This window comes from Elgaria multicarinata, chromosome 13, assembly GCF_023053635.1.
Source record: "Elgaria multicarinata webbii isolate HBS135686 ecotype San Diego chromosome 13, rElgMul1.1.pri, whole genome shotgun sequence".
Taxonomy (NCBI): Eukaryota; Metazoa; Chordata; class Lepidosauria; order Squamata; family Anguidae; genus Elgaria; species Elgaria multicarinata.
In genome coordinates this window covers 17147503-17175423 of record NC_086183.1, presented here as the reverse complement: position 1 = coordinate 17175423, position 27921 = coordinate 17147503, and the positions used below count along the sequence as shown (strand labels likewise).

The 27921-nt window shown below is 38.8% G+C and overlaps 1 protein-coding gene across 25 annotated transcripts in view; it reads right to left on the bottom strand.

The window, feature by feature from the left end:
* Positions 1-27921, bottom strand: part of EPB41 (erythrocyte membrane protein band 4.1) — a 101061-nt gene that overhangs the window by 28574 nt on the left and 44566 nt on the right. For 5 of the 25 annotated variants that reach the window (XM_063139821.1, XM_063139816.1, XM_063139818.1 and 2 more), the window contains exons 7-18: positions 27490-27708; positions 25074-25161; positions 23742-23894; positions 22994-23091; positions 21070-21242; positions 20181-20300; positions 18271-18390; positions 17276-17401; positions 15273-15481; positions 12533-12574; positions 11695-11757; positions 7508-7687 (exon numbers count right to left, since the gene is read on the bottom strand). In XM_063139821.1, the coding sequence (XP_062995891.1) occupies positions 7508-7687; positions 11695-11757; positions 12533-12574; positions 15273-15481; positions 17276-17401; positions 18271-18390; positions 20181-20300; positions 21070-21242; positions 22994-23091; positions 23742-23894; positions 25074-25161; positions 27490-27708 (1591 nt within the window). Of the gene's footprint in view, positions 1-4578; positions 5572-5965; positions 6017-7507; positions 7688-11694; positions 11758-12532; positions 12575-15272; positions 15482-17275; positions 17402-18270; positions 18391-20180; positions 20301-21069; positions 21243-22993; positions 23092-23741; positions 23895-25073; positions 25162-27489; positions 27709-27921 lie in introns of those variants that run through there. The other 20 variants (XM_063139827.1, XM_063139835.1, XM_063139829.1 and 17 more) reach the window with 16 other exon arrangements.

Sequence of the window (27921 nt, the reverse complement as noted above, 5' to 3'; positions counted from 1 at the left end):
TGTCTTTTTTGCTAAGTGTAAGCCGCTCCGAGAGCCTTTTTTGGCTGAGGAGCGGGGTATAAGTATGATAAATAAATAAATAATAAATAAAATCATAGTACAAGTATCATCAATCGGAGCGATAATATTCCTTCAAGAAATAGCCATTTAAGTAGTAACACAACTATTTGAGCACAGTGCCTCACACCCCTATCTATAACAGACAGCTGATCCAAAAGGATGCCATGTTCAATAGCACTGAAATCTGCTGAGAGATCCAGGAATTAACAGGGTTGCACTCCCCTGTCCTTCTCCATCCACCAAGATAGTGACCAGGACATTTTCCATGCCAAAGTTAAGAAGAGGATCTACAGTAGGGGTGAGCAACATGTGGCCCTCCAGATATTTTGGCCTACAACCTCCATAAGCCCTTGGCTAAGTTGGCTACAGGTGGTGTGAATTGTAGCCCAAAACATCTGGAGGGCCACAAGGACCCACCCCTGATCTAGAGAATCAGTGGCAAGAATTAGTTGAGTTATTTAAGTCACTTCTTCTTTGAGCAACTTGCCTAAAAAGGGAAGAATAGCGATCTCTGACAACAAACCATTTGTTATGTTCTAGGCCCAGAAAGCCTCTCCTGCAAAATGGTATTAGCCAGAAGGTGCAAAAGTGCAAATAGATGGTAGCATGCATTACTTCAATCACTTTGCCCACATCCTCAAGCCTCAAAAACTGAAATTCATTTGATTAAGCTGAAACAGTGTTCCAGATACTTCCACTGGACTAGAGCCACCCACCCAGAAACAGAAACAAGTGATTGTATCCTCAAAGCACTTTAAAAAATAAGTCACCACAGGTTTCCATGGCGTCTTAAAGAAAGCCTCAAACCACTTGGGAAATTTCTGCTGAAAGACACTACACAGATCCAATGGTCGTGGGAATGTATCATGTTTTTGCTATCATCACCAACACAGGGTAAGCTCTAGGATGAGCTTTTTACCAATGTTTGGTCATTCATTCAAAGATTTCCAATACTTGAATTGCGCTTCATTAGGCATGTTTACACTAGGGGAGGGAAGGGGGAGGATCTCGCAATATGCTGATAGCAAGATCCTCCCCCTCAGTCCACACGCGGCACGCGACATCCAGGGAGGAAGGAGGACGTCGCGCCTGCCATATTTTTTTTAAAAAAAATACAGGACCAGGAGCACACCTGCACTCCAGTGCAAAAGTGTAAAAAAAAAAAAAAAAGCCCCAATCCCGCTCCCCTTCCCACCCCACTCCCGATGGGCATGGAGCGCCTGAAGAGCTCCATGCCCAGCGCCTCACGTTTACTCGCGAGGAGCCGGGACGAAACTGGGACAGCTGCCCATACCTCCTGCAGTCTCAAGACAATCCCGAGATCGCGAGAAAAATTAGGCTAAAAGCCATCCCTCCCTGCCCCCAGGATCCCCTGCGCGACATGTGGACGCACAGGGATGATTCCAGGGCGATCCCTGGGATAAGCCATCATCTAGACATGCCCTTCGTGTCTGGTAAACCAGAGAGTCAAACAGTCTCTGGAAGACAGCAACCCCTCTCATCTCCACATCCCACAGACTGGCTAAGGCTTTGACAGGATGTGTACAGCTGAGAACTACTCAAGGGCTCTTAAGAATCCATTTGGATCCATCAGCTGGTGGTGGATAATATCCCTATCAAATTTTTAAAAGTTAAATTAATGAGCAGAAAAATCTAGAAACAGTTCCAGAAATTCCCACCAGCTTATCTACATTTCATAGCCTCTCTTCCTCATTTTCCCCAGCTTCCAGATACCTCACTGCTTCTGAATTCTGCAACTAATCCTAAATGAGAGTATCCTTCGCAGTCTCTATTGGGCCCAACTCCTGAGATCTATCCTGCTTCCCTCACTCCAATGTTTTGTATTCTTTCTTTATAGAAAATGCTAGACCACAAGAACAGATATTCTTAAGCTGTTTTTACATGGGCGAAAGCCTTGAGTTTACTTTCTAAAAAATAAATAAGGAAAAACCATTCTACAAACTATTACAGGATGAATAGATTCTTTAACTGTAAAAAGAATACAGTATGTATTAGAGTTTAGGCTTAACAGGAGATGATTGCAGTCAATAAAAAGTTTTGAAGTGTTTGCAGTGATAATTTGCAAGGATGAAAAGTTGCCAAAGTGGTATATATTCGATCTCCAGAGAGCTCTGAGGTACCCTATATTAACTATTATAACAGTTTAAGCAAAATTCCTGAACATTATGGGTAAGCCATATGTCACTGGCTAAATTCTTTCTCAGCAATATTTTCAGGAAACAGATTTTTATCTGCATAGTTACAAGTGCACGAGATGTAATTAAAACTCAATACTGTCACAAAGAGGAAGATATGAACATAATCCCCTACTCCATTTTCTTCATTCTCATTTATCTGTTCAGATGCACGTATAACTACACGTACATGGTTTTCCAAAGTCATGGTCTTTCCGTAAATTCCTCTATCCCCAATCAGAGGAATGCAGGTTGCCTCTGGCTTATTTCTCTCAGCTTTCTCTTCCCCAACCCCCATCCCATCTGCTAATAAGCTGTGTGCCCAGTATGTTAAACCAAACATCAAATACCTTCCTTCTGGCCTCAGAGTTCTAGTTCCTCAACATACTGGAATATCTCATCTGTGCTCTCAAATAATTTGTGAAATTCTCAACTTGTTCTATGGGTATAAGATGACTTCACCTCTGTTAGCACTAGGGATGGATGAATCATTCAAGCTCAATTCTGCTCAGTTTCTCAGTTTTCTTTCAGTTTCCTCAGCTTTCCTACATTATGGCCCATTTACACATCAGTTTGGCAAATTTTTTTAGAAGTCTGCATGAAAATTTGTTTGTATTTTCACGCACATTTCTCAAAATGTACACATTTTGTATGAATTTTATACACATTTTTATAGTCAATTTCCTTAAGATAAAACATTCTTATGTGCACTTCTCTGTAATATAAGCATCTTTGTACACCTTTATGTATGCTTTTTTTTAAGTGTAAACTTTGAAAAAAAAAGTGCACATATTGACATTTAACTGCATTCTGGTTTGTCTCTGGATTCAGTTAATCTGCATTTGGTGAGTTTGCATAAAAATACAAACTGAACAAATTTCTCCACCATCCCTACTTAGCCCAAAACATCAATGAAGAGCCAAACTTTGAATGTTATAAATAATGTAAATATCAAATAGCTATCTAGGGGGTTACATCTGGATACTGTAAAAGTCAAACAACATGCAAAGGTTTAAACAAACACAATTAATTAATAAATAGTTAGATGTCAGAGTTACAATCTGAACAAATATTCTATTTAGATAAACCTAACCATATACACTATGGAAACAAACATGCAAAAAACAGGAAACACATTAAGGAACATATTAATTCCATACAAATCACTGTTGCAGTGAGAGTGAAACAATTCAATAACTATGATAAAGACGGATAAAAGAAATAAAGGGAAAGGAAAAGCATAGAAAGAACTGAAAACATGACAAGAGAGCAATTTAAATTCACAGTTATAAAGCATCGCTTCCAATACCACCCTAACCCCACCCCAGACAGAAATTAGACGTTACAATCCTTTCATCTCAGGGAGAGTCAAACAGACAAGACAAACAGACAGAGCATGGTGCAAGTCCATTGTACTTCCTACCCAGGATGCTCCTGGTACCCTAACCCAGCCCATGAAGCCATATTGATAAGCAGGACACAATTTCCAAAGAAATGTCTTTAAAACTGAGGTGTGAAACGTCTTTAGTAGTGAGAGGTGGAATGCATTTCAGTTTATATTAAAGGAATTAACCCAATTCTCTATACTGTACCATATGAGCACACACTTCTGAATTATTCCTGAAGAGCTTTGTTTAATTACAGATGGCAGTTATATGCTTATCTTGCTCTCTTAGAATAAGGATCGTTATAAATCAACTTTGCAAATTGCAAGATACAGAGGACAGATTTTAAGGAAATTTTCTTCTTGTTTCTCTCATCAAGGTGCTGAAGTCAGAGGCTACTATAAAATCAAAATCCGTACTGAATGCATGCAGACACGAGAGCCTGAAACATTTTAGAAACCTCTTGAGCAGGTATATGGTTGACATAGTTTGATATTTTTCAGGAACTGCAAAACCTCAACATTTGTTGTACTGCAGCTCGCCTGATGATCTACTGTGCCTCTTCCAGGTTTTGTGTGTACGTGTGTATTTTTTTTAAAAAAGAAGAGGTTCAAAAGACTTCCCAGGAAACTGAACTACAGAGACAGAAGGGTTAATACGGAAGGAGAAATGGCAGTTTCATCCAGGAGTTGAAGAGCTGTAGTCTTGATGGTGTTTCACATAAGCCCCTCTGTTTCCAACATCACAAAAAAACCAGCCACCATACAGTCAGAGCAAGGACCATCAAAAAAGACATCATAAAAGAAATGCGCGGAGAAGGAAAAATGCTATAGTAGAGGTGGCATGTTTTGAGTGATTTCTGCTCCTCTGGAATTGTGATAGAAATTTTTGCCTGGATTTCTTCATTTGCTTGTTGGGGCAAAATTCCCTCAGTAGGTGTCTCTTGCCTTTTAATACTGTCTTCATCCTGCACTAACAGAGGACGTTCCTGTGTCTGCTTTTATGGTAGGAGATCAAGAGAGACAGAGATGAACAAAATGACAGATGGAAAGTGCTAAAAAATGATACTTGGGGATGTGCAAGGACAAAAATCACAGAAATTGCCACAGTGAATGAGAGTCAAGATATGCACTGCTGGTGCATTCAATACATTCCTCCATTAATCCTATACGTGGGACCAAATTGCATGGAGAAACAAGTTATTTTTTTAACTGTATGGACTAGTCCCAAGTTGTTAACATTTCTCTGTACAGAAACCCATTTCATATTAACTCTACCCACATGCTAAAATACATATTTGAGAGTTAAATCATAGAAATGTGTGCAAAATAGTAATCTTGTTGCATTATAAAGAGAGATAACCTCATACAAAAAGTTGGTCATAACTTTCTAGGCTACACTGATCTTCAAAATGGCATTACATTATTGTTAGATTTGATACTTGAAATTGTAGTGCAAATACAATTGATTGGGTTTTGCAGAATGAATTGCCATGGAAGATAGTATCAAAATTTCCACTTCAAAGTTATTTTGTGGTTAAAGTGCAAAGTGTTCAGTCCCTTAAAAATCAAGAAAACGCTATTTTAATTTTTAATAGTAAGATTACAAAGAATTGAGTTTTGTTCTACATTTTATTTTATCGGTGTCACCAATGTGTAAAGTATGCAAAACAGTATAAACAATATTGCAATACTATGTGAAAATGGAGCAACAGACTGGAAAATGTGTGGAAAACATTTGCTTTAATCGTTAAAATGTTCCATCCCTTTATTTTGCTAAGCATGGCAAATGAAACGAGTTATCTAAGACAAGAAAAATTTGGCTCTAAGCTCTCTCAGCTGAGTCAATCTTCTTTGATCAGACGGATATTTGGGGACAGGGTCTTTGCACACCCCTAAGTGATGGGTATCAGGGAAAAAGTAGCTGGGGGACTGGGCAGCAAAAATGAAATTATACAGAATGCAAGAGTAACATGAGAGTTAAAACAAAAAAAATAGAAAAAAGAGAGGAAGACAACATAAAAAGAATAGGGTACAGTTAAACTTTCATAATTGCTCTTTCTCTCCAAATATATGGCAACATCTTCATGCAACTTTGTCAACCAGCCATGCGCTGAAAAAAGCAATTGAAAAGCTGCAAAGGCTTGCAGCAATGCAAATCCTTTTAAGGTGTTAGATCAGGAGGCTGTGAGAGATGAAATTACTTTAAAAGGCAGCCAAAAGAAAATGCCACTCAGCAGCTGCCGTTGAGGGTTTTCGTTTTGCTCAGTGCCATTACAATAGCAAAATTCTGCTTCAGAAGCACATATCAAAACAGCAGCTTTACCTCTGGCCCACCAACCTGCCTCTCACAGGACAGAAATGTAGCTTCATTGACCTGGACATGCATAAGGTATGAAAAGTCAAGTTCTTGTGAAATAATAATAATAATAATAATAATAATAATAATAATCTTTCAGAATATCAAGACTTTTGCAACAGTTAAATAAAAATGTAGCTTCCAATGATAGCTAATTATAGTACATTCTTCCTTCTGTGTAAGACAAAAGTTTAACAGACAAGATACAGATGCCTGCAGATGCCTCTTACTACAACTGTTAATTACTTTTATTGAGAAGTTCACCAGTCTAAAAGTTATTATAGAAACTACATTTGCACACAGGATCATGGAGATGAGCCTGAGAAATAGATAAGCATTCTCCAACATTTACCCTCAAGTTATACTCTTGTAGGATGGCACAAATGAACTCTTCCCCTTGCTCATCATCAACCCTTATGAGCAAGTAATCCTTGTAATAACCACTCAACAGCATTCTGCAGAAAGGCTACTTTGATCATAGCTCCAGGAGCCAACTATGAAAGTTCTTACATGCTGTTTGTTTCACTGTCACCATTCATCATTTCAGATTTTTAACTTTCAATGAAAATGCAATTAGAATCAACTACAACCCCACCCCTGCCATCATTAACTAATATCTACTAATAATTTCTGGATACTCTAAGATTACTCCACATTAAAAATACCAGATGCCTTGAATATTAAATAACAAGCAGTATTCATTGTAACTGGAAAATTTAATTATCAGCATATGTTATTAAATATCACATTCAAGCTACTGGGTTGGATCCAAAGACTCATGATCGGAAGGGAAATAACTGCTAGCACAATATTTGCACAAGAGTTCAAACATTACTATAATAGAAGTGCTTTATAGCAGTTCTAATGCTTCCGCAAGAGGCTTCACAAGTTCTTGCACAGACAGAACAATGTTGGGTTTCTTTACCATTTTTTCATGCAACTTCTTCTCATGCAAGACTGTGTGCAAGTGAAAACACTTTCCACAATGTGAAAGGGCACCTTTAGATACAATTAATTGAAACTATAATCCCACTGCAAAGCTGATCATTCTAAGTTTCATAATTATGCCAAAAATTATTCAGATGTTTTATTACTAATAAAGAGTCACTATTTGAAGGCTTGTGACAGTTGCCCTCTAATGATTGTAACTGATAGAGGCATTTATAATACAGTTTATAAGAAAATTGATAACTATTGTGGGTCTCACTTGAGCTAAGTGCTAAAAATAAAAATACCTGTTACACTGCAACTTTTCAATCCCCAACTTCTGCAGTAGTCTTACAGATACAAGAAAGAATCACTTCAAGAATAGTGATTTGAAAACTCTGACAAGCAATTTCAGCTAAGCTGTGAAAAAGTATCACATTCAATATAGAGAAAATAATTCAGTAGCAAACCATAAATACTCCTGCTTAATCTTTTATTCATTTTTCTAATGGTATTTTGTTTCCTGGAGATCTAAACGTTAGTTTCATTAAGAGCAAAGGCAAACAAATCACAAGTACTCACTCCTTCTACTCCTGTGGGGATCTGCCCATTGATATTAAGGGTCCTGAAGGGAGAATGAGTAGAGAGGCGCTTGTCCCATTCACTTGGCCGTGGCTCAGGAACAGCTTCCATAAAGTTTTTCTTCAGCTCGCTGATGTTAGCATGATGTTTCTTTATCTCCTCTTGAGGTTTGTCTAAATCCTATCATTTAAGTGAAAAAAATCCAAAACACAAAGTACAGAAAATTGTATTGAAAAATGTATTTACAGTCCCCCATGCTATCAAATCTGCTGCACTAAGTAGTTCAATCTCCACCAGTTGTACTTACAATCTGAACTAAAATGCATTGAGAACACCACCTTTCCTCATCCCTTAGATATGGAGGAACAGATTTTACTAGTGAGTGAAAGGCATCCCCTAATAAATCTAGAAATAATTTTCAGTGAAAATCTTTCTTACCTAGACTAACAAAATTAACTTTCAATTAATAATTCAACATTGTTCCCCCCACCCATTTTCTATTACTTTTGAAAGGTAAGTAGTTATACATCACCCAATGCACAACAAATACTATTGGCATCTTTAAGGCTGTAATCCAATACCCACTTACCTAAGTGTAAGCCCTACTGAACTCAGTAGGACTTACTTCTCAGTAGACATGTATAGGATTGCACAATACAATAGGTTAGTTCCAGTATCTGTTTATTCCTAGCTTGTATATCTTATTAAGCATAAAAAGCACCCTTTTGGCAAAGCATTAGTGTAAATTGGTTCACGCCACACACACACACACACACGTCCTGAAGAGCGACAAAAGGGAAATTTGGGCTGTTACCTAAATCTTGAAAATCATGTTAATTTCCTCCTTGAATTTTCCACTATAATATGGTTTTGCGATTTTATTTACCATCTTTAGGAAAATAATAATACCTAAAACAGTCTCCCTGGGATTGTACCATTTCAGCATGGGGATGGGGGGATGGGACATGGTTGAATGCTCCCCTGCCACACCCACAAATGAGGGAAAAATAACCTGCTCATGAAATCTATACATATCTGGAATAGAAAGAAAACTAAAAAAGGCCCGGGGGGGGGGGGGGAACTGGAGAAGGCCATCACATCTCTAGTTCAGAATCCAAAAGTTGGATCATAACAACTCTGAAGTGATACAGTCCAAAGGAACGCCATATAACGTACATTTTCTGAACATATAAACTGGCTCTTTCTTAAAAATAGATGGCATAATTGTATTTAATAACTATATCCTTTAGGTCTACTTATGCCAGCGATCTAGTATCCAAGACCTAATGTCACAAGATTTTCAAAGGCCAAATTCTTATACACAAAAAGCTACAGGGAAAAATAATGCATGCAGCCACAGGGATGGCCAATAGAAAATCTGGGACATAAAAAAGTCAAGAAACAAACAACTGGGTACGGCTGCTGATGAAGAACGGCTGATATCTACTTCATATTAAGTCGGTTGTCAACTACATTTAGGTTACCTGACTCTGGGTGGAAAGGAGAGGTGCTGTACTATTAACATATTAAAAGCCCTTACTGTTTCTGTTTTATTCCAGAAGTATGTGCAGGAAAATGTTGCCTTAGCCACACAACCAATTTCTGTATTTTCTGGGTCATTTTTGTAAAATCCCAGACCTTTCTATAAACCAATAAAAAATTAAAGTTGCCCTTGCTTGCTTCTCAGCAAGATCCTAAAAAAGATGGCCAAAAAACTACACCCTGCCTATGTTTTGAAGGGTTGTGTGGTGCCTTAAAACTATGATGAATAGCACAACTTAAAAATGGTAGTAAGGTATATCACAAATAAATTTAACTGCACATAGCACACTTCTTTTAATTACTGCTCATCTGATTGATTTGATTAGCTGAGGCATACAATTAGGAGCTTCAGTAGATCAAGTTTTTTTCTTAGTGTTTGTTGTTGTTGTTGTTTTGCTAAATACAAATAGAGGAAACCCAATACATAGAACCAAAAGTGGTGGTGGTGGAAGAGTATCAGACAATTATTCTAAACTGACTGATTTGCCATTTTTTGTTGTTGTTGATGGCCTGTGAATACCTGCAACAAAACAGTTAAGAGTCAGATCAGGCATGTAAAAAAGAGTTAGTAGTAGACATATGAATCAAATTAAAAACCTCTACTCGGAGGAGATAATAGATTAAACGATCTGATTAAGGATGGACTAAAAGAGCATGGGTGAAATCTTTACTGCTTCTTGCCAGATGACCTGCTGCTGACTGGATTACAGACCGTTTTAGTGATGTCCAAAAGCTCTGCATTGTAGCAATCAAACCCAAAAGCTGCAAAGCACTGAATTAAAATGTCAAAGTAGTAGTTAGTGCATTTTTTAAAAGGATGCTATTCAAGAAACTCCTATTAACTGCTGTTTCTGTAATTCTGGACAAAACACATAACACATAGGAATAGAGTCAGTATGAGAAGCCACACATGTTCCAATATTAATAATATGTGATTGGAATGTTCAGCACTTTCAAATTGCTTACATGTAGGACAGAAATATAAACAAGGTAAAGTAATCAAGAGCTAGTCAAAGTCACTGAAAAGTTAGTGACTTTAAGAAATTGAAAGTTGAATCCGTTGAAAAAGAGTGAATAGCACTTTGTAAGGAAAAGAACCTCTTTCTGGTATGTGGAAACAGCTATGTGCATTTCTTAAAATATGGATTCAGAGAAAATCTATTGTGGTGACATTCTACTTCCCAGTTTCAAAATTCTTGCTCTTAAAGGATTTGTTTCATTTGGGGAGGGAGAAAATGATGTCTCTAAATAATTTTATTGGTATTGCTAAATTCTTTTGATTTTACCTTCTCCTCCCATGGAGATTTACAACTATTCTAGTCTTCCCTGATCTCATGGCTGGAAGTACTTCATGACATGATGCGGAGAGGGAAACAGCTTAGAGATAGAGTACAGGCTTGCACCAAAAGGTCCCAGGTTCAATCCCTAGCATGTCCAGGTACGAATGGGAAAGACAATTGTCTGAAATCCTATAAAGCAGCAGCCAGTCAACATAAACAACACTAAGCTACATGGCCTTGTCTGAGGAATGTTAAATTATGCATTGATCTTTAGCATGCTCCCTTGGTTTGATCACTTTCCAAAGTCACTCCACTATTTTAAAGCAGTCGTGTTCCCTTTTAGAGAAAGAAAATACACAAGACTACAAATCCAGTGCATATGTACGTTCAATTGATGGAAAACAAGTAGCTCAGGAGAAGTGCTGAGCGCACTGTTGCACACAGCACAGTGTGGCTATGATCCTTAGCAAGAATGCTAAATGTAGTTCTGCTAGGTAGCAGGTAGCTTTGAAGAATATTGAAGTTAACTGTCCAGAAGAAGGACACTAGAACTGGAGGAAGATTACATTCTATCACCTAACAATGGGACTTTGCCAGTGGGATGGGAAGAGACATGCCCTCCAGTCACTAGGTATTAAGACCCAATTTGGCTTCATTTATTCCTTATCTAGTGCACCATCTAAAATTACATTTCCACTTTTGCTAATACTTTTCTTCACTTCTGCCACATTCCAGTAAGTGTTAGGAACACATCTAAAGAACTGCTGTCTTCTATGCTTTCAAAACCCAGTGTGATATAGTGCTTAGACCCTAAACAACCCAGCAGTCTGTGTTCAGACATTACATGCAGCAGGAGCTGATCGTGGGTCACTGAGCCGATCATGGATTATGGAATAAAGCAGAAGCATGGATTATGGAATAAAGCTGGGAGATTACATTCTATCACTGGAGTTGCAAGCAACAGAATGGCATCACAAACTAAAAACTCTGAAATCCTGGCTACTTCCTTGGCGCGAAATCCACTCCTCTGGGCCCTTGGCTTGGAAATGGCTATTTATGGACAACCATGTATTCAAGTTTCTGAACATTTATAAGCACATTTAAGTGAAGAACTATCCCAATCACATATTTTCAGATAAACACAACAGGAAAAAAAATCTAAACAGGTCGGAAAAATGGTTGCATAGTGTCGTGTTTATTGCTGGCATGCAAAAGCCTATTTTTAAACATCTTCATGCAGCAGCATGCAGAAACAAAACCCAAACCCAAACACAAATGCAGCAGCAGAGGAGGAAAAAGAGTTTAGCAAAGAATGCAGAAGGTCCAGGCAAAGGCAACTGAAAGAAGCTTCAAATTCATACCAACCTCCAACATTAAATTGCTATGTCTTATATAAATGTTTTCACCATCTAGTCTCTTTGATCTTTTCTGTGAATTGAAAGAAAGGGGGGGAAACAAACAAAAAAAAAAAGCACAAAAAAAATTTAAAAGGTTGTTTTTGCAGGAATTTGCAAATTGGAAAACGAAAAAGGTTAAATTAACATTCGGCGAGCAGTGGTATGCCAATGGGGCATAGAGTATGGAGCCACAAGATCATATGAAGGATCTGAAGAAAATGTAAGGACTGCTCATGAATTATGGGAGGATGTAATGAGTTCCTTTTAAAAAGACAGTTCCCAGAGCTTCACTGGCCTATTTATTTTGTGAGCCTTCGCTCAATAAATAAATGATCTAGTACTTTCTGTAGCCAGCAATAGATTTTGAGGAGCACAGCTGTGTAGGACATCAGAACTGTTCTTCTGGCTTCCCAATGCATCTAAAATAGCATTTTTAACACAGTATTTATTAATATATGGTATACCTACATAAGTTTACAGTCTAACATACTTTCGTATCATTTTACTTCTAGAGTCAACCATTTCTCACTTCCTGAAATGTTGAATTCACAGTTCTCATCGAAGGACTGATAGGTTTTTGTAAAGAACTGGAAAATGCAGAGTAGAATAAAATACGTTTTTATTCAGAATTTTACCAAAAAAATCGACCCTTTAGCCAGTTAATTTTGGACAAAAGGGGTTGTTTTGCACACAAGCAAAAATAAAACCACATGAAGGAACTGGATCGCTGTCTTTTTAAATACATCACATATGCATGAGTGATATGATAATTTTGCTTTGATGAAATTGGAAAAAAAACAGCTAACCTTCCTCATTCTTATCGGGTCTTCCTCTTTTTCAGCACGCTGCTGTTTTGTGATAATTAAAAAAAAAGACAAAAAAGTGGGTTGATTGATTTATTCTGAGATGTTCATGTTTTAGCCTTTTCCCTTTTTCTTTTAAAAGAAGGAAGAATACAAGCAACCTAACCAGACAGACCTGAGTTTGGTCACCATTTGTGGTGGGTATTAGCACTTCGATATGCACTTTCCCCACCTACATTAAAAAATAAAGTGGTAAAAACATTTTTTGTTGTTGTTAGTAGGGGTTTTGAGACAGATTTGTTTCAAAAACAGCTATTTGTTTTTGAAACATTGTGTAAACATGCATTAATTAACATGCAGCCTGTTGAAGTACAGAAATAAGTGACACTATACCTTACAGTGACAATTTGTTAGTTTAACATCATTTTTAAGAAGTTATTTTGAACTCAACAATTAAAACACTTCTTGTTCACAAGGTTTTTGTTATAAGTTTACTTCTCAGTCAATACTTTAAACTGACTATATACAACTATATACCAGAAAATGTCTCTTTAAACTTTTTGCTGAATTCATGGTTGCATCAAAGACAAAAAACAATAAGGAGTATGAGAAATCTATATTGCATCATTGCAGTAAAAATTCTGACACTGATTGGCTGAGTTGGTGTGATGATTTGGGATGGCTAATCAGGGATAAAAGGCAGTTACAGTTCAGCTTCTGAGAGAGAATGGAAAGCTATCAGTTTGGCTGGTATTAAAACCAGACCCAGAACAGGCTTAGGAGTGGTAAGAGGTCCCAAGGACATAGCAAAAGGGACAAGGTGACGAGAGGGGAGGAGGCTGAAAGAAAACTGCAGAGTAGGAAACTGACTTAGAAATGAAAACTTTGGATAGATGGAGAATGAGTTTTGGGGAAAGGGGCAGTGGAAACTGAGGCCTTAGCTAGACCTAAGGTTTATCCCGGGATCGTCCCAGGGTCGTCCCTGGCTGCTCCCGGGATATCCTGTGTGTCATTTACATGAACAGGGATGATCCTGGGACGATTCCAGGATAAACCTTAGGTCTAGCTAAGGCCAAAGAATGGAGACAAGATGGTGTGAATCAGAGAGGAGCTCTGAAAAAACTTCACAGTACTTAAGACTAGGAGGTGCCGTATATTATGGGGGCAGTGACGGAGAAATAGGAGAAGAGGTTAGGAAGGAAACCTAGAAACAGAATGGCCAAAGAGATTAGATAAAGGAGGTAGCTGACTAAAAAATGCAAACCTGAAATAATATATAGTTCAAATGTGCTGCTGGATTTAAATAACTGGGAGTGGAACAAAAATAGTCAACATTTCACGGTGGGAGAAAAGAAGTCAGAATTGGATTGGCTATGCCCACCATGTACATTTGTGGTGGTACCTGAGATACCTTTTCAAAATATCAAATGCTACCTCCCCCTGGTTTAAATTAAACAGCCACTTTATTTATTTTGGCTACTGGTTTCTAATGTTTAAAAACAGTCCCACCTCAAATATTAAAAAGTAATCAAGCTAATAATTAAAGATCATAATATAAGACACATAATTACATTCACATAACCAAATAAAATGACGATGTCACCATGAAAACAATAAACGCTTTAAATCCCACTTTTAAAAGAATATACTTAAGGCAGTATCTTTTTTGCACATTGAGAATTGATTCAGTGAATGAGAAAGTCAAGATGTTTACCTTTACAGGTTGCTGCATGCCCCTGAAAAAAGAAATTTTGTTTCCAAACTGCATTGTCCCAGAAGAAAATTTGGCAGCACCTCTGAGAACACAGCCTTTCTATTGTATTTAGAACCTTATCATTTTGGTTTAATGCTGCCTTTATGTTAAAAGAAACTTTATGAAATGTTGTAGCAATCTTCATAGGATGTTAAAAATAAGAAGGTTAAAATCAGAACTTTTAGTGTGGAAATTCACTTCTTGCCTCTAATCACATTAGTGTTCTTACAATCAGAAAATAAAAGCACACTTGAATACGGCCAACATTAGTAGGAATTAAGTACTTAACTCCCGTGGATTTCAATGGGAGTTAAATATATTTTATTTTTTTCAAATGCAGCAATTGGGATCATTAGAGTCTGACTATATAAGCAAACAGTTAGTCACTTGGGGTGCTAATCTGAGAAGTATTTCCCAGGATCACAGTGTTTGGGCTCCCAGTAAATAGTGGGATGCAATCCTGAATAGCGAAGCGCTATAGGGAAGCCAAGGGGAAGCCCACAAGGACCCTGAGTGGTATCAAAGAGCCAGAGGGTGGGGCAACTCTCTCCAACTAAAGTAAATAAAACTGCAGCAGTTCCACATTGCAACTAAATAGAGGTGGATGGTACAGACACCCTCTTAGGTAGAGCAGTCAGATTAGAGAAGGCGATCTGTGTTGTATTTTAGAATACAAAAGGGAAAGAAAAACAGCCATAGGGAAGGAGAGTTTGAGAAACGTTCTGATCAATCACAGTGGACTACCGAGGACAACCATGAAAATGTTTGGCTTGAGTTTTCTCCTCCTGTGTGAGGACGTGATGACAACAGAGCTGGGCAAGTGCTATAACCTGCCCTCTAGTATGAGGTGAAAATACAGAACAAATGGGGAATTGTAATCCAAAGGAACATCTTCACCAGCTGCTTATGGCCATGCAATGCCAGGCCACCATTAAACTTCTTTCACACACAAACTAATGATATAAGATTAACAGTAATTGTCTAAAATACCTGGAATCCTTCAGGCTGTTCTTTTGCCTTCTCTGGTAGAGCTTCTTCATGTTTTATTTCTTTTCTCACTGGATCCTTTTCAGTTTTAGTGACAGCTGGTTCCTTGATAACAGATACAGCTGGTGGAGCGGATTCAGTTACATGGCTCTGAGCAATAGCTGGTGCAGATGTAGGGCGTGGACTTCGGTCAGGTGTGACCACTGCTACTGCTGAGTAGAAATAATATTTTTAGGCGGAGTGGAAGAAAAATTCAAGAGCCCACCACCACCACCAAAGCGGGGCAGGAAGGAGGAAAAGAATTTTCAAGTCACAGCACTGCAAAAGAAAGATGTGCAAAGCAGTTGGCATATTTAGTGCGGAAGGCTAGAGTTTGTTTTTAACAAGTACTGAACAAAAAAAGTTAAGAAAGCAAAATTAGATACGGCCAAAGAGCCACACATTTAATGATAGTCAACACCACACTGTGTAAAGAGCATCTATATTTCAAGTGTCTTTGAAATAAATAGCTAATTGTAGCATGAATAATAATCACTAATATATCACCAGATTATTACCACTATTAACCTCCTAACGATACACTCCAAACAAGAAAATTTAAGCCCTTTGCACTTATTGCCACCTACAAATATGTTGCATGAATTTTCTAACTGAAAAACGAATTGGCATCTTTCTGTTAGGAAGGATGGGCAGGTCCAGCTCCTTCCTCTTCTGCAAGAAGAATGTCAAAAGCCCTGGGTTATGGGAGAAGCCTTTGAAGTGGTTCTTTCCTGCACCATCTTTACCTCTTCGGGAAATTGGGGAAATGCTAACAGGGCCTAATATACACCAAGCAGGATATTGCACTATGAAAGCGGTATGAAAGTGATATATATATATATATATATATATATATATATAAAAGGCAGGAGCCACACCAAGCAGGATATAGCGGTATGAAAGAGGTATATGGTATTTGTCAATGGACCCATACCACTATAAAGCAGCCTTTTATATACCTTTCATAGTGCAATATCCTGCTTGGTGTAGATTAGGCCCAGGAGAAGGAGCCACATTGTGAACTCATGCCACATGATTTAAAGCTTCAGACACTATTTGCAGAGCAGAAAGGAACTAAAACTGCACCTCCAGACTGTAATAACTATTTCAGAAGAGACCCTAAAAAAGAGCTCTGAGGCAACAGCAGCATCTCCTACCATTGACCCAATTAATGCCAATTTATTACAGGGTACCCAACTAGCATTTAGAAATTCTTAGCACACTGTCATTATGTTCTCCAAAAGAACCTCTATCTTCACAAAAGTAATTTTCATCACATACATTCAAAAATTGTACATGTTTCATCAGTTAAGCATACTTGATCATTAGCAAATTAAGTTATACTCAGGCTAAAGTGTGATCTTGGACACCAACCCTTCCACACACTGCATTTAGCTCTTTAGCACTAAATTGGAAATATTAACAAAGTGCTTAATTGTGAAGCAGGCTGTAGGATCGTGCACTTCATCCTGTCTCTGCTATGTTTTTGCTGCCCCCCAAAGGTACAGACCCTCCTTTCCTTTCTCTCACACTGAAGGCCTACGCCATGCTCCCACTGCAAATTCATGCTTAGCCACACTGATCATGCAATTGCTCTAGAGTACAGCATAGCATGAGTGCTGCAGAGCATGCATACTGCAAAGGATAGAATTGCATCCAATCTACAAACAGCCCCTTTTAGAGCTGCTGTTTCTGGATGTCCCCTAACTTTCACAATGCCATATAGTGTCAGAAGAACTGCAGTCGCTTAAATTCTTTCGTAAAACAGTGTAATATTAAACTCCTTGATAGGATTATTGCTCCCCACACATTCTCGTACTATTCTGTGAAAGTGCCATGCTGCTGGTAGGAGTTACTCATTGTAATGAGCGCTAGTGAATTCTTATCTCGTAAAAAAGAGAGCGCACACATTAACTGCAAAGGAGGACGTATTAGCCACAAAGTATGAGAAACCGTTACTGGAATACCTGACTCCTCCTGAACTGTTTCAAGAAATAGTGGCTTTTGTTCTAGATCCTGCACCACAACTGCTTTTTCTTCTTTCTCCTCTTCTTTTATTGTCTTTATGCCAAATGTTGCAACAACAGGTATGGCTAAAAAAAGTTATGCATGCTTTTAAAATCTTCAAAGGATGAAAGGAAACAGCTACCTGGTAGTAAATTTGCAGGCATAGCTTGCTTAGCCTAAATGCTAACTCTACAGAGTATTAATTCTCATCTTAAGTTTTGAAAAATAAGATTCCAATAATGTTTTTTTATAAGTTCAATGAATCATGCACTGCACACAGACAGAAACAGCACAGAATTGCTACTGATTTATTTATAAAGCTTGCATATTTCATGTTTGGTAAGCTGTTCAGCATCTGCTAGTGATGAGCAAGAAGAGCATATGTAAACATGCATGCACACACTGCTCATTGCTTATTATTAGGAATCAAATATTCAGGAAAGACCCAGTCTCAGACAAATGTATCCATTCTCCCTGCTCACAAGCAGCAATTCACTACATACTCCTCCCCAAGCATTACCTTTTCCTAATTTTCCCAAGGAAGCCATTTGGAAAACAGAAAATTAGGTAGATATGAGCTTATTTGCATGTTATCCCCAACATACATACGTACATGCTGCAAAATTGGGAACAATCCATAGTTTTGTAGGCTTCCTGCCTGCCTTGCCTCTGTAACCTTCTCAATGGCTCTATGGACATCATGGTAAGCCAGGTCCTGGAGAATCCTAGCTTTTCAGGATCTAGCAAGCATGCTGGTGCAAACTATCCAATTGCTCCCAGTTGGGCTCCTCCTACCAATGCTTCCGCTGTATTAATTGGATTCACAACAGCACTGCAAATAAATGCCTGGGTGCCCTCTGATTTACACTACTGCTTACATGCAAGATAAGAGGGGGAAAGCAGATTTAACTACAGTGTTGAACCACACTGAAATGATAAGCAGTCACACTTGTACCTGGCTGTTTTTCTAATTGTTCCACTAATTTTTTTTCTGGATCAGGAACTTTAAACACTTCCAAAGTCAGCTCCTCCTCAGTCACTATGTGTTTTTCAATATTCTCAAGAGCATGTTTTGCTAGAAGAATTGCATAATTAATATACCACCAGTATGGCTTCAGTTAAAAAAGCACACCTGCCTCTACAATGTTGAAACTCCAAAATCCACAGTTGGGCAATACCTTTATTAGGACCAAAGTGTCATAAAACAGAGAGGAAGCTTTCAGGTTCTCCAGAACTCATCAGGCTGGATGTACAAAAAGCAGGAAGTGGAGGAAAGAGGACTCAGCTGGACTTTGTTTTCAAAAATTCGGGGCAACCATTGCTTTTTCATTCCAGAATCCTATAACCTGGAGGAACTAGCAGAAACTAATTTATTTAGTCTGCAATCTCCATCTTGAGACTGATTCTAAACACAGACCTTATGGCTACAACATCTAGCCTAATTTTTATATTTCATGTTTCCTCTTTCCTCACCTTCAGGCTGATGCTGAATTCTGGAGAACATGAACACTTGCTTACTACTTTGTGACACTTTGCTTGGACCTAATGAAGTTATTCATCAATTGTGGATTTTAGTTTTTTTCTTACAGACAACACAGCTACTTTTGCTTTCAATAAATTGGAGTTTAGGGCTTTGTTTATATTTTACCTATATAAAAAAAAACTAGTATGTTATAGTTCTACACAAATATTATGCCATTTGTGCAGTTCTAACCACAATTGGTGCACACAGGTGAAGAGAAGGAAGAGATCTTGTGATGGAGCTCCCCCCACCCCACATCCATGTTCTCAAATTTGAGTGCTTTGTGTTTGTTGCGCTGGAGAATATTATTAAATTTGCATTCCTAACATTATATTCAAACTATCCCCGGATTATAGGACATGTTTGCTACTTCTAATGTAGTTTAAGCTTTACTGTCGTAATAATTTTCTTACCAAAGCTTAAGTATTTCTCTAAGGGCATATTTTTCCTTATTATTATTATTATTATTTATTTATATAGCACCATCAATGTACATGGTGCTGTACAGAGTAAAACAGTAAATAGCAAGACCCTGCCGCATAGGCTTACATCCTTGGCACTTCCTTTCTCAGAGAAGCAATGCTTAGACACCGCATAACATTTCTTTTGATATACATTTTGGAATGCATTTGCTATACTAGCTGAAAACATTTCTGTAGTAATAGGTCTTGAATTAGGTCTCGATTCTGCTTCTTCACATTAACCTTTTGCTATTTATTTTTAACAACAGGATCTAGTCGGAGCATTTGCTCACTGGTATAAGTAGATCAATTAGTATAAGTAGTTCAACAAATGAAATAGGATTTATCTCTGTATATTTCCTTCTGCATGAATTCAGCTTTCTCATAAATCTAGTGTTTATATTTGAACACTGGAGAATCATTTCCTGCTCACTAGAAGGCTGAACAAAGCCACTTGAGGGAGCTGGCATCTTTCTACAAAGGCAATAACACCATAGCAAATATAGAAGCATGCCTTTTGTACTACTTGAAAGTGAGGTGATAGAATGTGCCAGATATTTTAGCTCAAAAGGACATGTAATCTGTTACATTATCTGATAAAATATCTGACAAATGATCTGAAGTAGAACTGAAATTAATCCAAAGCGCAAAACATTTTCCCAACCCGCTAAAGTCTGAAGGAAGGGCTTTGAGGAATGAAGAACAGAAGCGCCCAACAGTATTCTGAGCAGTGAAGTCTCATTTTATTTCTTCATGAAGAAAAAGCCACATGCCAGAACATGTGAAGCATTTCAGAATCAGACAAGATGTCTCAGCTCATGAAAGGACAGAAAAGGCACCGCAGAGAGAGAGACGGAGAATCAGATCTACCCACAGTGATACCTGGCTTCTCCCGAAACTGTTCCACAGGTTCTGATTCCGGAACCCCAACCAACACCAAATCCTCATGCTTCTCATCCTCCTCTACGGGTCTGAACTCAATTTTTTGAGAGCCACGTTTAGCTAAAGAAATTGTGCACATGTTACAGAATATACAGAACACAGTATATGGAGAAAGAAGGTTGTAGATTTCAGTTTGGATATAATTATGGTTTGCTCTTATTCTTTGTTGTTGATTTTTCAATTTGACTTTCAGCGGGTCAATTAAGGAAAATGAAACTTTGCCTTAAGTACAATATTGTTACCTCCAAATCTGAAAGGATATTACAATTCTATCTCGCGAAGTGCACAATTGTTAATTATATCTAACAAGGTGCATTGGAATGCACACCATTATGTATTTTAGGCTAATTCAAGTGCCTATGCTTATGAACATTTCAAAATTCTAGGGTCAGTTTTTATATTCTCCCACCAGCATGGGAGCCATTACAGGGCCACTCTTTCTCATGCCACCTGGTAACACAAGAAGCCTTGGGACACATTGAAAAGGCCTACACTGTTGCTCTGCCCCACAACAGCATGAATTCTCTAGAGTTTAGAAACTGTTCCTCATATTACCCAACAGTGCGGGAAGGAGTAGAGTTGCTCCCATGCAGCCAAGGCAAGGTAAGAATTAGGCCTATGACTGAATCCGAAACTCTTTCTACTCTGTGTCACGCACAATTGTAAAACCAATTAATTGAATTATTTCAGACTTCAATTGGTAAAATACAACTTGAGAATCAATAACTTAAACTGAAGCTCTAAGCAGAATCTGTAAATAGTAAATCTACAGATTAAGACTGGTTTAAGGGGATCCTTACGACAAAGTAGAGAAAATTTAGATACTCACCACCATCGAGGCTTCTAGAGGCCCGCTTACTCGCTGTCCGTTCAAACTGTGGTGCAGGTCTGTCAATCAGGGCACTAGCTTGTCTTGTTTGAGCCTGTGTCCGACCACTGTAGCGGAATTTAGAGCCCAATACTAGGAACCTGCTCCTGGGAATTGCTTCAGTGGATGTTAGCCTAAAAGTCACACAATGTTTTAGTTTTACTCATCTCCAACCAAGGAACTGATAATGCCAAATAAAATAAGATCCAGCATTCTCGTGAGCTAGCAACTATCTCCATAGCTGATTTAACATGATACATTGAGTGCAGCACCTCAGTGGTGTTCACAAGTGCCCTCCTTTGTTTTTACTATGTACAAGCGCCACTAACTCATATAGGGAAAATAAATTGTTGCACTTAGGAACGATGTTGCAGCAGGGGCAAAACCAACTCAAGTGTTCCGGCCTCCATCAACAGAGACCCCAAGGGAGGGAGCAACACATCACTGTGCACACGTAGATGCATTAATCACCCCCTAATCAATTCTCTGCAATATACAGTCCTCCATTTACACACATACCCATCTCTAATAACAATCAGCATTTCGCAAGTATGCATTTAATCAATAACACACAATAAAATACATCTCCTGAAATGTTACAAGTACAAACATTCTAAATTTAGTCCCTGGCAGAAATTATATGGGATAAGTTATTTTTTGTTACTCATTACAGCTGAATCCTGCCTTTCCAAGGGGCTCAGAACAATGTACAAAGTGTTATCTTGTAAGAGGCAGGTGAGTATGAAAGGTAAGAACTGACCCAAGGTCATTCTGAATTTTAAAGCCATGTAAAGACTAAACACTGGTCATCCTGCATAATATCAAGTATATCACACTGTTTCTCAATTAATGGAATCTTATTTCCAGCAAATTCATTATTATTATGGCAAAAGTTGAGTGCCTATAATATCTGAACCTTTTCTCTTTTTTCGCCTGGGAAGTTCTGTGCAAACCAAAGCCTTCTGCTCAACTGTACCAACATTTAAGGCCAACTGAATTAAGTATCAAACTTCTTAGATTATTAAAGTGGGATTTCTGTGTGTGGACACATCTGGGGCCCAAATTGGTGGGGAAAGGGAAGCGTGAAGGAAAGGTTATTCACTAAAGTTGGAGACCACATATTTTTGGACAAAAATAGCACAGAATTGGGGAAGCATGCAGCTGCTCTCCTTTGACCAGCTAAGACTGAGAGTTTGAGCAGCTGAAGAGATAAATACTGCCCACTGTTTGATTTCCTTCAACATGGGGCTTAAAAGAGATTACAGAAGAATCGGGTTTTGAGGATGCATAGTCTGTCTTCAATGCTTAAAGCAGGAGTGGGCAACCTCAGAAGCCCTAGGACCACTTGGATTCCCCCCAGTCCCCGCGATGGGCTGCTCTCCTGCTGTTGCTATCACCACACCACCAAAATTTGACAGTAAACTTCTAGGGAGCCATCAAAAGGACAAGTTTAGCTTGAAACAAGCAAAATTTGTCATTTTGAAGGCCCCATATAGGTTTGGTATTTTAATTCAGGGACAAATTGCCAATTTTTTTGGTCTTGCCATGTCATCAAATTTCAGTGGTGTGGCAAGTGCCACAAAAAATAAAGGGCCACATGTGATCCAGGGCCTGTGTTGCTCAGTGCTCGTTTGAAGGATTGTACTGGGCTTAAAGGACATGATTCTTTTGAGTCCAGTCCCACCCCTCTTCCCCCTGTGTATTTTAGCAAGTCCGGACTTGTAAATTAGTGTTATTCTTTGGAACCTATCCAATTGATTTTAGAGTTCACCACAAAACACTATTTCCCTGGCAATGTATACCACCTGAAGTAAAAACTCATTTCATTTAAATACGCATAAACATTATTTATAATTTAACCTTGCAATTAAAAAAATCTACATACCTGAAAAATGTGTGATGCTCAACACAGACTTTCCACAGTTTCTTAGCTGCCCGATAACTTGGAAGTTTGAATCCAATTGTACTTTCATATTGTTCATGCTGTTTAGAACAATATAGAGTAAGTTCCCATTGGCTCAAATTATTTGTGCAAAATTAAAGTGGAAATATTATTTGCCATTGTTTAAAAATATTATTCTTTAAAACATTTTTTTTCCAAAATGGGAAAACTGAAGAAGTGTGTTAAACCAATGAACATCATAGCAAAATTTCATAAAATTCCCAAATTTCTCAAATTCTGAAATACAAATTGAGATTGCACCAAAATTGAAAAAAATTAAGGAAGGATCTGTTAATTTGACTATGCCAACAGTTTCAGCCCAAAAGTATGCCATTGTCCATCAGTGATACATACATCAAATACATACATCTAAAGCTGAAGTGAATAGCCACTTTCCAAAAACAACGCCATATCATCACGACAGGAAAGAATGATCACACTGACCTGAGCCCAGATAATCTAAATTAATACAGTATAACATGCTCCCTTGTGGCTGCTTCTAGCCAATAGCCAGGAAGCTACATTTTGTACAATGTTCAAATTATGATCAAGGGTGGCCTCACATTAAACATGTTATAGGAATCAAGCCAATACAGTTCATTCTCTCTCTCTCCCACCTCAATATTTATTCTGAGATAGAAGAAAGATAAAGAAAATTGGAATGAAAATAGAATATGACTCCATGGCTTACCTCACCAGGACGAATCTTTATAAAAAAGCTGCTGCGCTTGTAAGAAATCTTCAACACCTTTGGCCAAGGGAAGCGATTGATTCTCAATTTATCTTTATAGACAAGAAGGCCACTGGAACAGACTCCCAAAGTGATATCCACACCTTCCAAGTCCTATACAAGTTAACAGAGATTGGAACATACTTCATCAGTGTCCCCCTACCACCGTTTTTTAGCACCAGCACAGCAAATTTAAGGAGAAGGGTGGCAAGGTTTATTCCCTGTCCCCAATCACATGCCTTAGTCCCAATCTGGTCTATTCCCAGATAAATGTGTATAAGAGTGCAGCCTAAGTCTTTGTGATACACTGCTCAGTTCCTAGATTCAGGATCTTTTGCGGAATCAAATTTGACAAAATAAATTTGTTAGTCTCTAAGGTGCCACAAGGATGTTTTTACTATTACCTCTGACTGATCATTATCTATAAGCCAAAGGATGTACTGATTTGATTGTAATGTGCCTATTGTTTCAGCACATAGCAACTTTTTAAAGTGTTATGCCATTTTTTAATGGAGATTGTACAACATCACTTGTGGGAGGAATACCCACTTTAGACACTAAGGGCATGTCTACACCATGCCTTATCCCGGGGATTGCCCCCGGATCATTCCTGTGTGTCCACATGATGCACAGGGGATCCCGGGGGCAGGGAGGGAAGATCTCTCCATTTCCCCGGGATAACCGGGACAGCTTTTAGCCCAATTTTCCCCACGGTCTTGGGATAGTCCCGAGACCGCAGGAGGTGTGAGTGGCTGTCCCGGTTTTGTCGCAGCTCCTCATGCGTAAACACGAGGAGCTGGGAACCAGGCACGTGGCATGGAATTCTTCAGGCACTCCGTGCCCAACAGGAGAGCAGAGTGGAGCAGGAGTGGGTGGGTTTTTTTTAACCTTTTAATTTTCGCTGGAGTACAAGTGCACTCCAGCTCTTCTTGTCTGTAAAAAACAATGGCTGCCGCGATGGGCGCGATGCCCAGGACGTCACGCAGCCCATGTGGACTGAGGGGGAGGATCTCATGATTAGCATATTGCGAGAGATTACTATATATTGGAGGGTGGGCTTCAGCTACATTAACATAAAAATAAACTGTGAAGACCTTGGCTACAATTTCAGTTGTAACCCTCCAAAATCAAGAACTCCCTACTAGGGATGTTGGGAAAATCCACAATGGATTCAAACAAGGTCGTAAAAATGAAGGGAGAATTGACTTAAGGATAAAAACACAAATATGAAAACGAAGGCACACATGAAAAGTAAAAATGTTATACAATATGAAAAAAAATATTTTCTTCTACCTTGGCTTGATGAAGATCAACTCCATACATAGACAGCTTTTTGGCATTTTCAAGAAATTCCAGGTCAGCTTGAGCTGGAGTCATAGACCTACAGAAACATAATGGAAAGGATAAAGGGCCTAATATTTGCTTACTTAGCATGGATTTTTTTTTTTTTGTAAATTATTATGTGCAATTGTTTGTAAAGTCCAATGCTACAGCATGCGCATTTTAAAAACACTATGTACAAAAATGGAAAGTTGACTACTTACTGGGAAGTACCATTCCCAGGAGACATCAATACCGCACCTAATGGCATGCTGAGCACTCTCATTAGTTATGATTTTCCAAAGAGAGTGTGCTGATCACTAATAGAGATGGGTTTGGTTTTGTCTCTTCAGTTGTCTCTACATGTTCTTCCTTCTTTGTTTCTGGCTCCTCAATCACTCCTCTGTCTAAAAGCCTGGCTAGAAAAATAAACTGGCTGGAAAGAGCCACAGAGGCCAAGACCAAGGCAAAAAGCTTGGTCACATGTAGCTTGCCTGTCCTGGAAAGTGGGAGGAGTTAACCCACAATGGATGTCTCCTGGTACCAAATGGGACGACTTATTCTTCATAATCCTTTAGTGACAGTTCTTTATCAATTTACTGATACAAAGTAAATTTTTAAAATAAAATTATATCACATTCTTGGAGTATGCATTTGAATGTGTGTGTGTGGGGGGGGGGGGGAAACAGGCAGAAAAATGTGCTGGGCTTCTCTGTGGAAGCTGTAAGCAACTATGGGCTCCAGAAGGCCCAATCTCTTGTTGTTCAAAGACTAATAGATCTAGATCTACAGCATTTAAGAACTGCTGCTAGCAAATCTTGCTCTCCACTGCTCTACAATAATTTTAATAACTATGGGTTCACTGCAGCTTCATATCTGTATGCTTTAACCATTCCCAAGTATAGGAGAGATTTACCCTCGCTCGCTTTAATGTGTTGCCATCAGCATTACTAGAAGGACGATTTAGTAAGATCCCGGTTAATGAACGGATATGTCCCTGTGGTTCTGGAGCAATAGAATCTGTTGAACATGTCATTTTGTACTGTAACATGTATGAGGAATGCAGAAAAAGTTAATCTTTCCTTTATTAACAGCATTTTCTGGGTGTAGCCCCACAATGTTGGTATTAATCTGTTTAAGGGATGTGTCCTCTCATATTACTGAAAGGGTCTTTAAGTTTCTCATGACCTCAATGCAAATTAAAAAAACAACATTGCAATCCTTATGAGATAAGCAATTCACCAAGCTGAATTTCGTTTTTATGTCACTTTTTATCTATCCCTTGTATGTTTTGGTGTTGATTTTGCTGGTCTGTGACCGTAATAAATAACAATGATGAGGCAGAAAAATGTAGCTATGATTCAGATTCTCACAGGCAAAAGGAAAGAGTGTATGAACTGCTTTTCCCAAAACCTTTTCTCAGGAAGGTAACCAAGAATGCAATCCTAACTACCAGATCCACTGGCTGGAGGGAGTAGAATGGGGCAGATAACGCTCCACTAAGAACTGTGGGGCACAGCTTCTCCAGAGACCCTAGCTAAACCTGCAGAAAGCCAGGTACTACTGCTGGATGCAACATAGCTTCATTCCTCCGAGATTCGCCAGGATATGAGGAGGGACTCACAATTATCTTGGGGCTGCTGTAGTTAATTCCCATAGAATTGTAGCCTTATAGAGCAATCTTAACTGGGGTGGGGAAGTGAAGTGGTGGATGACTCATCACCTCCAAAACCTTGCAGAGGCCTTAGCTAGACCTAAGGTTTATCCCGGGATCGTCCCAGAGTCATCCCTGTTCATGTAAATGACACACAGGATATCCTGGGAGCAGGCAGGGACGACCCTGGGACGATCCCGGGATAAACCTTAGGTCTAGCTAAGGCCTGACTCTCACTGGCTAGGGCAGGACGTGGTGGGAATTGGGTTTTTCCCTCCCTTCCCACTGGTTCTTTTATTTATTTTTAAACCACCACTCCACTGGTGTGTGTGTCTGTGTTTTAAAAAAATATGTTGGTATAAGAATAACCATTTCACATTCCCATCCTTGCCCTCCCACAAAGCATAGTGATTGGAGATCCCCTGGTGAAACGTGCCATGTGATTTGAAGGCAAACATATCAGTAATTCAGTCCCACACCCCCATCTTCAGTGTTTAAGAGAAATGAAAGCAAAAGACACTATTTGGGGAGATACACTTCCCAAACCCAAAGCCTGAAAAAACACTTGTTCAGGGGCCAGGAGCAGTTCTGGTCACTTCTCAGGAAAGCGTGTTTCACCTTAAGAAGCACCAGACACAGTCCAAAGGGGCCCAGTTCAGACCTACTGTTAGTAGATGTCCATATTTCTTTTTTACATTAAAATTAAACAAAGTGTTTAATAGACTTCATATTCACCTATAAGTTTTGTGTAATTCCATGACCTTGTCTTCCAGTTCTTTTGTCTGGTTTGGGGCCAGTTTGAATTCAGTGACATAATCTGCACTATGCAGATCTGGGTCATAGTCTCCTAGCTCAGACTGGACTGTGTAAGAACCCAGCAGAGCTAACGTAGCAAAGGAGCAAGGAAGCCGCCCGGTGATAATGTCTTTTCTCAGCTGGAGACACAAATAATACCTGCAAAAGAAGGTAAAGAAGCATCACAATAGAGCTCAAAGCTCCATTGATGAATACTTTCCCCATAAACACCTGGGACTACACAACTAGTGTGCCTCCTTCACTCGCAACTAACCATACTTCTGTATAAATGAAAATTGGTCCACTCATAGATATTATAGTCAGGATCCAATGAACTACTTTTGGCACACTCAAGAACGTGCATGCATTCAC